We start from the raw sequence: 12366 nt of genomic DNA, 5'->3' as shown, positions 1-12366 counted from the left end.
GAGCCTGCTTGGGATTCCCTCCCCCAACCCTCAAAATAAATAAACCAAAAAAAAAAAAAAAAAAAAAAAAGGCCGAGAAGGGCACCTGGGTGGCTCAGTGGGTTAAGCATCCAACTTCGGCTCAGTTCATGGGTTCTAGCCCCACATCAGGCTCTATGCTGACAGCTTAAGAGACTGGAGCCTGTTTCAGATTCATTCTCTCTCTCTCTCCCCCTCTCTCTCTGTCCCTTCCCTGCTCGTGCTCACTCGCTCTCTCAAAAAATAAAACATTAAAAAAAAACAAAAAGCCTGAGAGTCCAGACATAAACCCTTACATTTACATGATAACCAATTTCAACAAAGGTGCCAAGACAACTTAATGGAAAAACAGTCTTTTCGAAAACTGGTGCTAGGACAGCTAGTTATCCACATGTAAAAATGTGGAGATGGATCTTCCTACATCACACCATATATAAAAAAACCATCATAAAGTGAAAGGTGGAAGGAAGCTGCCAGAGAGCCCATTCCCAAGCGACTATAATGACCTCCAAAATCACAGAGGGAAATGGAAACAAGTCAGGACGAAGATCTCAATTTCAGCTTCACCACATTTGAGAGGTCTCTGTCCCCTCTTTGTTTATTCAGCCTTCATTCAACAAGTTCTTTACTAAGGGTCTAAGGTGTACGAAGTCCTGGGGAAACAAAACAGTGAGTGAAAGGCACAGATCATTTGAGCCTCCTAGTGACTCCTGAGTCGCAGGATCCCACCCAGCGCGCAGAACACAAAGAGCTCATACCTACCGTTTCCAACCTGTGGAGCAATGGCTTCAGCCTCAGGCCAGGGTGTATTCTTGAAGAATCTTTCAGTCAACTTGGTCCAGCTGAAAACCAAGCACAAAAATTCTACAAGTCCAAAACAGGAAGGACCTGAGAAGAAGAAACCTTCACATTTTACAGATAAGGACCCAGGCTCACAAAGGGGAAGGCGTCACAGAAACGAAGCCAGGGCCAAAGCCCTCCACGTCTACAACTTTCCTATACCCAACTCTGCACCTCAACTTTTCTCAATACGGCAAACACTCCTTTTTATCACTTATGGGGCAGCCGGGTGGCTCAGTCAGTGGGGCTCCAACTTTGGATCAGGTCACAATCTCACAGTACACACGTTTGAGTCCCGCACTGGGTTCTGCGCTGACAGCTCAGAGCCTGAAGCCTGCTTCAGGTTCTGTGTCTCCCTCCCTCTCTGCCCCTTCCCCACTCACGCTCTGTCTCTCTTTCAGAAATAAACACTAAAAAAAATTATCAGTTAGGCAACCACCGTGCTCTTCAGGATCATTTCCGGCCTCCGTGTCATGAACTCCAGTCATACTTAACAGCTTGCTGTTCCCTGATCTGATACCTGTTTTAGATACTCCCACCCTTCTCCCTTAGCAATATTTTTCCTACTCTCCTGGAGCACCGTGTCTCCTCCTCCTTTCCAAACTTGGAAGCAAATCTGTCTGTTTGTTGTGGTCTGATGCCATCACAGACCTGCAGCATCCCACCCAAACACCGCTGCCCACGATGCTTCACAGCCCTACAAGAGGTTTCCGTTCAATTTCCCTCCTGATCGATCCCCTTAGGAGCTACTTCCACTTTCTCCCATCAGCACAGAAATATGCTCAAGTTCCTGCTTCAAGACGTGCGACAAAACACAAAGCGTCTCAACAACACTTTGTGTCCTCTACACTTGCTACCTCTCCTTTGTCATCCTCCATTTCTCACCCTCTGCCATCTGGCTCCTGCCTCCACCACTCCACTGAAACGGACCTTGCTGGTGATCACAGGACTTCTCAATTGCCAAAATCAACCGGCTCCTTCCTTGACTCAATCTCACCAGAACACTTAACGTTTGTTGACCCTTCCCTTCTTCAAAGTCTCTTCTCTCTGGTTTCCTGTGCCACTTCTCTCTGCTGACTTACTACCTATTTTCCTGACACTACTCTCTACGCCTACACTATCTAGATTTTCTTTCTGCCCTGTCTCCTTTACCATTTCCTCCCTTTGCCCACTCATCTGCAAAAGAACAAACTTTCCAAGGCGCCAGATATTCTCCTCACCACACATTCTCCTATGGCAATGTGTACCACATGCTTGGCTCCAACTGTTTGTCACAGGTGATTACTGTGCTAAAGAAATGAATGTCAAATTTTAATTTCAATTAAAAAAAACAATATTTGGGGCGCCTGGGTGGCTCAGTCGGTTAAGCGTCCGACTTCGCTCAGGTCATGATCTCACGGTCCGTGGGTTCATGACCTGCGTCGGGCTCTGGGCTGACAGCTCAGAGCCTGGAGCCTGTTTCGGATTCTGTGTCTCCCTCTTTCTCTGACCCTCCCCTATTCATGCTCTCTGTCTCAAAAATAAATAAATGTTAAACAAAAATTAAAAAAATAAAATAAAAAAACCAGTATTTAACTCAGTTTCTGGAAAACTTTCAAGTATATTTAGAATTATTTAAGTATGTGAATCTGATTTTTCAACTGTAAATGTTATGAAATCTAAATAGAAGGAAACCCGGGTGGCTCAGTTAAACATCCAACTTCAGCTCAGGTCATGATCTCGTGGTCTGTGAGTTCGAGCCCTGTGTCGGGCTCTGTGCTGACAGCTCAGAGCCTGGAGCCTATTTCAGTTTCTGTGTCTCCCTCTCCCTCTGCTCCTCCCCAACTCATACCTGGTCTCTCTCAAAAATAAACATTAAAAAAAGAAAAGTTAAATAGAGATCAAGTATTTCCAACATATACAAATTGAGTTGTGCTATAAATACAAAATATAGGATTTAGAATGCGTAATACTAAAAAAACTAAAATAACTCATTAATTCTGATTATTTTATTTATTATCAGAATTTATTTATAATCACAATTATTTAATTCTGATTATGAGTGGTAATATTTTAGATGTTGAAATAAATTATTAAAATTAATTCCCCACCTTTTTACTTATTTTTTAAGTCTTATTTATTATTATTATTTTTATATATTTTTATTCATTTTGAGAGACGAGAGAGAGAGAGAGAGAGAGAGAGAGAGAGAGAGGGGGGGAGGGAGGGAGGGAGACACAGATTCCAAAGCAGGCTCCAGGCTCTGAGCTGTCAGCACGCAGCCCAACGCGGGGCTCGAACCCACAAACCATGAAATCACGACCTGAGCCGAAGTCAGACACTTAACTGACTGAGCCACCCAGGTGCCTCTAAAGTTTTATTTTTAAGTGATCTCTACACCCAACGTGGGGCTCAAGCTCATAACCCTGAGACCAAGAGTCATAAGCTCCACCAACTGAGCCAGCCAGATGCTCCTCTTTTTATATTTTTTAAACATAGCTGATGAAAAAAACTGTTACACATGTGGCTAGCATTATTATTTCTATGGGACAGCACCGAGCTACACACTTTTAACTAGGAAGATGTGAGGAGGAAGGAAAAAACAGTTCAGGGATTAATTCTATTCACTGATCCAATAAGCCTCTGGCTATTAGTTTTGTCCACCCCTCCTCTCAGTAATGGTTTAAATTCTGCTTCCTTGGTGAAGTCGTTCCTGACTATCCTGACCCTGACTGACCTGTCTCATCTCTAATGCCAATTACACAAGGGCAATCCCCTGAAAACCAGTCAAAGTGTGGCTCACCCTGTTATGCATTAAGTTGTGCAGTAATGTGGGGCATCTTGGGGGGCTCAGCTGGGTGAGTGTCCAATTCGTGATTTCCGCTCAGGTCACGATCTCTCAATTCGTGAGACAGAGCCCCGTGTCAGGCTTCACAACAACAGCGCAGAGCCTGCCTGGGATTCTCTATCTCCCTCCCAAGCTTGCGTGTTGCACACGCGCACTCTCGCTCTCTCGGTAAATACACATTAGGAAAAAAAGTCGTGCAGTAATTTAAAAATTGGGCTCTGCTGTCAGAAATGTGCAGGTTCAAAACTCAAGTAGCCATGTGACTTATCCTTTCTGTTCTTTGTTTCCCTCATCCGTAAGATGAGGAAAACAATACTACCTACTTCATGGGGTTACTGAGAAGCGTAATGAGTAAAACACAGGAAAAGCATTCTGAACGTTGCCTGATTTACACTGGTCGCACATACTACTGTAACTGCTGCTATAATTACTGATCACGGTGTTATTATTTTAGACCCTGTATGAATTTGTTTTTTTTTTTTTTTATTTAATGTTTTTATTTATTTTTGAGACAGAGAGAGACAGAGCATGAACAGGGGAGGGTCAGAGAGAAGGAGACACAGAAACTGAAACAGGCTCCAGGCTCTGAGCTGTCAGCACAGAGCCGGATGCGGGGCTCGAACCCACAAGCTGTGAGATCATGACCTCAGCTGAAGTCAGAGGCTTAACTGACTGAGCCACCGAGGCGCCCCAGACCCTGTATGAGTTTTGGCAATACAGTCCAACAAAGTAACATGTCTCCCCCAAGGAATCACAGAAACCCCTCGGGCTCTCTCTTTTCAGAGAGGTGATTAGACAGCACCCTTTTCAGGGGCTGCATCATTAAACCAGTCCACCTAGAAAGAGGGTCATTTCAGCCAGCAGTCTGTACCTGTTCTCATAGATGTCTTGGATCTCATACACCTTCTGGTCAATGACGTCGCTGGACACGCGACTAGCCTGCAGCTCATACACCTTCTGGTCAATCAAATCTGAGACGGTTTTGTGGAAATACTGGATGAAGTTTTTGATCACTTCAGGGATCACCTGATACGTCTGCTGTTCATACTGACGTTCATAAGCCAGATCCTGCTTTGGATCTCCTAAAGGTTGGACAGAACAAATACTTTACCAAGTGCTTTCAAACCCACATATCTTACAAAACGAAAGGGCAGGACCATCCTCTAAATTAAACTAAAGTCTACAGATCAGGTATAATTCCCTTTTAAGCACTCAGAAATATAACTGTCCCCAACTCACTCTCAATCCCGGTACGCGGTTTCTTCAAAAAAACGCACCACTACTTAAAATTATACGTTTGTTCATAATCTCTTCCCTCCACTAGAACCTGAAGCCTAAGAGGGCAAGAACCTTGTACTCAGTGCACCCATGTGGTTATATGTGTGTTAGAAGAGAGAAAATGACTGTGGGAAGGGAAAGTTAGTAGGCACTTAATATTTTTTGGATGAATGAATGAATGACTGCCATTTTCTACCAATACAACAGTGCAAGTTACCAAACTTCTCTGCTCTGTTTTCTCATCTGCCAAGTGGAGACAACTTTAATTTAGATACTTTATAGAACTGTTTTAAGGACTAAATGAAACACTTTGGACAAAGTACCTCCAACAATGCACGGCACTTACTAAGTCAAACCAACTCACTACATTTCAGGAAACCCCAACCCCAAAACCTTCCAAAAATACTTCACTTGGGCTTGGTTTGAATTTCTTTAATTTTTCACAAGATTTTCTTCTTCAGCGAATAGTCTGACAAGGAAACCACATCCAGGATAGTAAGCTCTCTCTTCTGAGACTCGGAGGTGGAACATGAAAAAGACCTGGTTTATTAGGCTCTATACCACCTCCTTCTGAGAACTAATAACTGACTTCACACCGGGACCACGAAGAAAGAGCGTTTAACAGATGCCCGTCAAAGCTGTTCTGAGACCTTCAAAAAGGTGCCAAACCCTAGAAGTGCCTAGCTAGCCAGACAAGTCCATGGTCTCACCTGTGTGCATGTCATAGTCGCCTGGGTAAGCATAGGGATCATAAGCAGCCTATTAAGGAAAGAGACGGAAACGGTCACCAATTCGTGAACCCAAAACGTTCGTTCGACAATGTTTAGGATAAGCAGGGTACTAAGAATACGCAAGTGGATAAAACACAGTCCCTGCCTTGGAGAAACTCACACGCTTGTGAGAGAAGGGAGAATAAACAAGACAGCGATACAACGTTACGGATGCAAATAAGGTAGAGCAAAGCACAAGAGGCCGCGGGAACCAACGGAGTTTTACAAGGGGCAGCCCAAACCGTAAGAGCTAAGTTACAGAAACACAGAATCCTTATGGGATTCCACAAGCAGCCTCCGTCTCCGGTCTCGCAAAGGGAGAGAACGAGGAGACCGGACATGCGAAGTGGGCGGGCCGAGACGGGACTGGTGAGTAGCAGCAAGCCGTGGGAACAGCATGAGGGCCGCGCCCGCAGGGAGGCAGGCCGGAGGCGGTCGCGGCCCGCAAGGGCTCCCAGAGAGGCCCGGACGCCGTCTCGCCGCGGGGCCCAACATCCAAAGAACTCTGCCTCCTTCGCGGAGCTCAGTTCACGCGCAGGGCCAGCCTTACCTCGGACTCGTAATCATCAGCGGGATAAGACATGGCTGCGGCACTCACGAACACAGCCCGAGAGAGAGCGAAAACTGCGGCCCGCGCCTGCGTCGCGAGGCCGGAAGTTCAGCCCCTACCGGGCCTGCCGGGAAACCGGAAGTCTTCAGGGAGCCGCCACGTCAAGAAGGGCGGAAGCGGCAAACACTTGAATTTTTCTTCCTTCTTCAAATAGAGGCTGTATAAGGAAGGGGGAGTCTGTAGTGCTTGCGCAAATTCAGAAGAAAGAGTGAACTGCTTCGGCATAACAAAGAATGGGCAAAGAGAAACCAGAAATGATGCCACACAAAAGATGGCTGACAGCTTCCTCTGGCGACTTCTCGCAAGAAAGGAAGTTCGGGTATGGGGGCCTGATGTTGGATTTAGGTGTAAGCAGTTTGCCTGCAGCAAGGAATGTTTTCAAATGTTTGGCTTCGAAAGACTAAACTTACTGGTTTAGAAGTTGAGACTTGGTCCCATGCAGCTAGAGGTCATTGACACAAGGCGCCTGCCAACTTTGGACAATAAGGTTGGAGCAGGCAATGGGAGGCCCACTGTGATGTGGGGCCCTAGAGGCGGCCCTGCGACCCACCCATGCAGCTTCCAAGCTCGGGCTGTGGTCTTTTTCCAATCGGGAAGTAGGGTGGGTGCTCCTCCTAAAGAAGTCCTCCAGTTAGAGATGGGGTTCTAAAACAAACCAGCAAAAACCGGCATGTGGGCCAAGGGCCTTAGTGTGGTCATCTACCCAGCCACGACACTTAACAGAAATCTGGATTCCAGTCCCTGCTCAACTGCGGATATGCTGTGTGACTAGGAGTGTTCCTCACCCTCCTTAGGCCCCAGCCTCTGCTTCCTCTTTTAAAACAGCTACTCCAGCTTTTTCCGTGCCAGGCACAGTCCACCTCGGGTTTTTCGCATTCACATTTAACCTGGTGTCGCTTATAGAATGCAGTCCTCCCAGATAGGTGCAAGTTTCACTCTGGTTCTACCTTCCGTTCTATGAGCATCCTATTTAGAATGGCGATGCCCTGCCCCATCCCAGCTCTTTGTATCAGGTTTTTGCTTTGCCTTCCCTTGGAACTATCACCAAGAGGTGATAACCATCACGGTGAGACAGGGAAACTGAAGGGACCCCATTTTTAGAAAGACTGCTTCTCTGCTGTTTTTCTGCCAGGCCACATTTACTTTTGTTTGTATCGCACCTTGCGTCTCAATAAACCAAAGAAGCTGTGTTCCCACTCCAAGGGGAAAGCAAGAAAGTTAATCATTCTCTGAGTTTCTTCTTAGGCCCCCACACACCTGATAACATCTGAGCAGATGAGGATCCCAAACATGTTCCAGAACATCAGCTTCAAACAAACCTTAGCCAAAGCTGGCATCAGTCCCTCCTACCTAAAGTGATTTATGAAATAACACCTGTTGTTCACCTGTCACTCGCCTTTGTCATCCTTTTCCTGGGCCCTTTTCTGATATAATAAACAGATGACCCCAAGCAACAGAGACTCGCTCTCCTTTCCTTTCCAGTCTCCCAGATACTCCATCTACTATACTCTATCTCGTACACTTTCCAGTGAACTGTTTTCATTTCCTCCTTGCTCATGTTTCATGTTTCCTCCTGGCTCTTGGTTTCATGTTTGGATCATGCCCCAAGCCAAGGATCCTCTTGGCTGGTCCTGCAGGGCCCCATCTGGGTCCTCAGACCCAGTCGGCCAACATCAGTAGAATTAAAGCTTAAAATTTAGGGACCTTTGGTTCCCCAAGACTCTTCTGTGGCTTGAGGAGGGTCTCAGCAATGTGCTCATATGGTCCTTTGCTTCTGTAGATTTTCTTTTTTAAAAAAGTTATTTATTTAAGTAGTGTCTACACCCAACGTGGGGCTCGAACTCACAACTCCGAGATCAAGAGCCACATGCTCTACCAACTGAGCCAGTTAGACACCCCTGTTTCTGTAAAATTTGCAAAAGTACTGTTTTTACAGCAATTGCTTAAAACTCTCCGTCTAATCTGATTTCTCCTGTGTCATACTTCCCTGTGTCATATTTAGTGGCGTTTGGGATTCAGCTAGAGGAAATCCAGCTGGGAATCTCTGAGTTTAGTAGAATATATGTATGTGATACTCTTCTGTGTGTGAAGTTTTTGCTGGCCTTCCAGTGTGTAAGATATACCCACCACTCACTGTAATCGATGAGTGTCTTCAATGAAAGGATTATTTAAGGTTAATCAGGGCACTAGGAAGCTTGAAATTACCTGAAAAATTACATTTCATATGACAAAAATTTGATACAGCTTGCCCCCAACTTTGACAATTCTCAAAATGTTCATGACATGACTGAAAAGGAATTGTGGCATCGGAAGAAGTTTTCCTAAATTATCAATAATAAACATGTTCACACCTGAAACTAACGTAACACTCCATGTTAACTGTACTGGAACTTAAAATGAAAATAAAAAGTAATTAAAAATTTTTCGATCTAACATGCTAGAGGAAAAATTAAATTATTTTTCCATTTTCATTATCGAAAGTGACCATACAAAATTGTTGTTATCTAAAGAGGTGATCAAAGCATATTCAGCTTAAAAAGGAAAAAGAAAACTAACAAATATGTTTCTTTTCTGGATTTTGTGATGTTTGTGTTATTTGTCAGATTTTAAAAATGTATTTATTTTGAGAGAGACAGAGAAAGTGCGAGCAGAGAAGGGGCAGACAAAGAGAGAGAATCCCAAGCAGGCTCCACCCAGGCGCCCCCATTTGTCAGGTTTTTAAGGTCACAAATTGCAATCTATAATGGCATGATTTCTTGCACAATTTGTGTTGTGATTTCTCGTTCTAAATAAATAGTTTCAGGGTGCCTGGGTGGCTCAGTGGGTTGAGCATCCAACTCTTGGTTTCGGCTCAGATCATGAACTCAGGGTTTGGAGTTTGAGCCCCGGTGGGACTCTCCCAGTGTGGAACCTGCTTGAGATGATCTCGCTCCCCTCCCCCACTCGTGCTCTCTCTTTCTCCCTCAAAATAAAAATGAACTTAAAAAAATAAAATAGGTCTCTTTCCTACCTAGTTTTGTTTTTGTAATTTCCTATTATTTTTAAAATTATTTATTTGTTTATCTTAAGTAGGCTCCACGCCCAGTATGGGGCTTGAACTCACAACCATGAAATCAAGAGTCACGCACTCTACGGGTTCTCTATCTATATCTCTCTCTATATAGTGTATATCTTAACATGTCACAGTGGAGCTTCTGACTTTCTGCCTCAACCTTGTTCCTCCCTCAGTATTTCCCATCTTGGTTAGGGGCAACTTTAATTTGTTCATATGCTGAGGCCAAAGTCTTCAGAATCACCCTTGACTTGACTCTTGTAACACACGTTCAGTGCATCTGCATTTTGGTGGCTCTACCTCCAAAACGTTCCCTCTCAATTCTTACCACCTTGTTTCTATCATTCTTGTCCAAGCCACTATCATCTCACTTGTATTGTGATAACTAGCTTACCCTTCCCCCTTGCACTTCTCAGCCCATATTTGTAGAACTGCATTTGAGTTGAAACGTAGGCCATTGCCTGGCAGTATCTTAAGCTGGCTTAGAAACACAACTTTGAAAAAATAATAAATAAATAGGGAACCCCATTACAGACTATGAAATGTCTGATCACAGGGTATTTGATTTTGCAAGGCTCCCCTGTTAATGGAAAATCAGTACTCCAAAGCCAAAGAAACCGTGGACAGACCAAATCTCCTGGAACAATTTTACCCGGGGGAGTCGTCGAGAGGGTTCAGCCACTGAAAAGCTGCCCTGATTCTCCTGATCTTCTTTTGCCTGGGATTTGACACCGGAAATTCTCTGACTCGGAAGAGCCGTGACTTATATTTTGCAGTTGGCCTGGTCTCTTCGACAGGATTCCTTTCGAGCGCCACTCCCCGAGAACCCTGCATTTGTCTGTAGATCACTCACTGTTTCATTCTCCGGGGCATGGTCTCACAAGCCCCTGTCACCCACGTTTACTGCAGTGATATGTGGGCCCTGGGAGAGCAGTAGCTCTCAGAACTAGAGGCTCCTTAGTACATGGAGTCCGCTAGACAGAACAACACAACACAACACAAAACAGTGAAGCATCAGGCTGTTTCCTGACATGTTAAGTTGTATCCCTTCTATCACCATGAACATCAAGACACTCGTTCTTGCCCACTGTTCCCAACAAAAATTGACCTGAGTAAATTTAAAGATCAAATTGACTTTATTCAACAATTCATCAATGGGGCGGTAGCCCATCTAGCAATAGAAAAGAGTTTCGCTGGGCTGCAGACAAGGAAAGGTTTTAAAAGGTGGAGAGGAAATCATTAGCAAAGAATGCACACTTTGGGGGCACCTGGGTGGTTCAGTCGATCGAGCATCCGACTCTTGGCTTCAGCTCCGTTCATGATCTCACAGTTTGTGGGTTCGAGCCCCACATCAGGCTCTGCTCTGACAGCGTGGAGCCGGCTTGGGATTGTCTCTCTTCCCTCTCTCTGTGCCCCTCCCCTGCCCTCTCTCTCTCAAAAAATAAGTAAACTTAGAAAAAAGAAAGAATGCACACTTCGGGCAAGGTCTCCTTGTTAAGGGGAGCGGCAGATTATCTCACTAGTCCTGACCAGGTAACTGGTGAAAGGCTACATTCCTGGGGCAGGGAGTGGGGTTTGAAGCTGCAATTAGCTTGGGTGTTGAGTCTTGGTTTGCCAACGTAGGGCTTAGCACAAGTGACTCCCTTTGGGGCCTGTCGTCTCTTTTTTAACACCAGAAATAAATAACTACGTTTCTGAAAACACAGGGCCCCCTCTCTGTAGCCTAAAAGAAAAATTCTCAAATTGTTAAAAATATCATTGTCACGTCTCTATCTTGATTGGGGTGGTTGTTACATGAGTATACGCACTTGTCAAAAATCATCAGCCTTGTACACTTCATATGTGGGAATTCTACTGTAGGTCATTCATACCTCAAAATTTTTGATTTTTATATTATAAGTAACATTCGTAACAAATAGCTAACCAAACAATTTTGGAACTTATGTGATGACAAAACGTTAGCACCTTTAAGAAATTAAAAATACGATTCTCCAAACTTTGTCATAAATTATCAGTTGTTAAAAAAATGATTATAATACCCATAAAGAGTAAGCTTACTTAATCGTTAATGAAGGAACCAACACTATGACAGAGCTGGTTTGGAAAGAGTTTGAGAAGAGTTAAGGGAATACTGAATTATGATTGCCAATCATATTCCATACCCTATAGGATAATAAAACTGTAACCTTTGGGATTATTTTCTCCATCAGGTATGCAAAAATGATTGCATCTTATCTGTTTCCTCCAAGGGAACTTCTAACTTTACAGAGTTGGAAAACATCACCGGATCCTCATCAATTGTTAGGGTTAAATTTCCCCAGAGTCAGATGGCCCTTCTGTGGGTTTGCGAGCAATTCTCTAGCATGATATTGAAAAGGCACACAATCACCATATGACGTATTTCCAGGTACAGAGGAGGGCTTGAACTCATGACTGTGAAATCGAGACCCGAGTTGAGATCAAAAGTTGGAGGCTTAACCGACTGAGCCACCCAGGCACCCCATATCTTCCCATGTTTTAAAAACTCTGGAAATTAAAAACGTTATGTGAAACTTTCAATTTTTAAATGTTGGCAATCAGTTCAAATGGCTCTAAGATACTGCGAAGGCCAACAGGGTGAGAGAAAGAATGAAAGGAAAATCCTGCTGAATCTGGCCTGAGCTAGTGTCAGTATCTGACCTATAACAATACCTTCTTATGGAAAGACTGAGGCCCAAAGAAAGGAGATACTTAACCCCACATCACAAGGTGAGTTTGGGCCAGACAGGACTTAGAGCCCAAGTCCCTGGATTCCCAGGTAGAAGCTTTTCCCACAAGGCAAACATTATAGGTATTTTCTTTGTCTCCCACCAAGTGTTTTGTATTTTTATTTGCTGATTAACCAAATAAAAACGACTAGTGTGAATGCTTGCAGTACCCTTAGGTTAAGTTCAAGCCAGTGTGATGGGCCCACTGTTGCACAGGATTCGTA

The 12366-nt window shown here is 44.3% G+C and overlaps 1 protein-coding gene across 2 annotated transcripts in view; it reads right to left on the bottom strand.

Annotated features, from left to right (window-relative positions):
- EIF3L (eukaryotic translation initiation factor 3 subunit L) overlaps nt 1-6395 on the bottom strand; it is a 28099-nt gene extending 21704 nt beyond the window's left edge. Inside the window, exons 1-4 of one of the 2 annotated variants that reach the window (XM_015079164.3) lie at nt 6284-6395; nt 5674-5722; nt 4557-4767; nt 781-860 (exon numbers count right to left, since the gene is read on the bottom strand). In XM_015079164.3, coding sequence (XP_014934650.1) covers nt 781-860; nt 4557-4767; nt 5674-5722; nt 6284-6316 — 373 coding nt within the window. In that variant the 5' untranslated portion in view covers nt 6317-6395. Of the gene's footprint in view, nt 1-780; nt 861-4556; nt 4768-5673; nt 5723-6283 lie in introns of those variants that run through there. The other variant, XM_027070778.2, reaches the window with a different exon arrangement.
- Between the last annotated feature and the right edge of the window lie 5971 nt (nt 6396-12366).

The sequence above is a fragment of the Acinonyx jubatus genome, chromosome B4 (assembly GCF_027475565.1).
Source record: "Acinonyx jubatus isolate Ajub_Pintada_27869175 chromosome B4, VMU_Ajub_asm_v1.0, whole genome shotgun sequence".
In the NCBI taxonomy this organism is placed as follows: Eukaryota; Metazoa; Chordata; class Mammalia; order Carnivora; family Felidae; genus Acinonyx; species Acinonyx jubatus.
The sequence above is the reverse complement of the archived record's forward strand: the minus strand, read 5'-3'. Positions and strand labels throughout refer to the sequence as shown.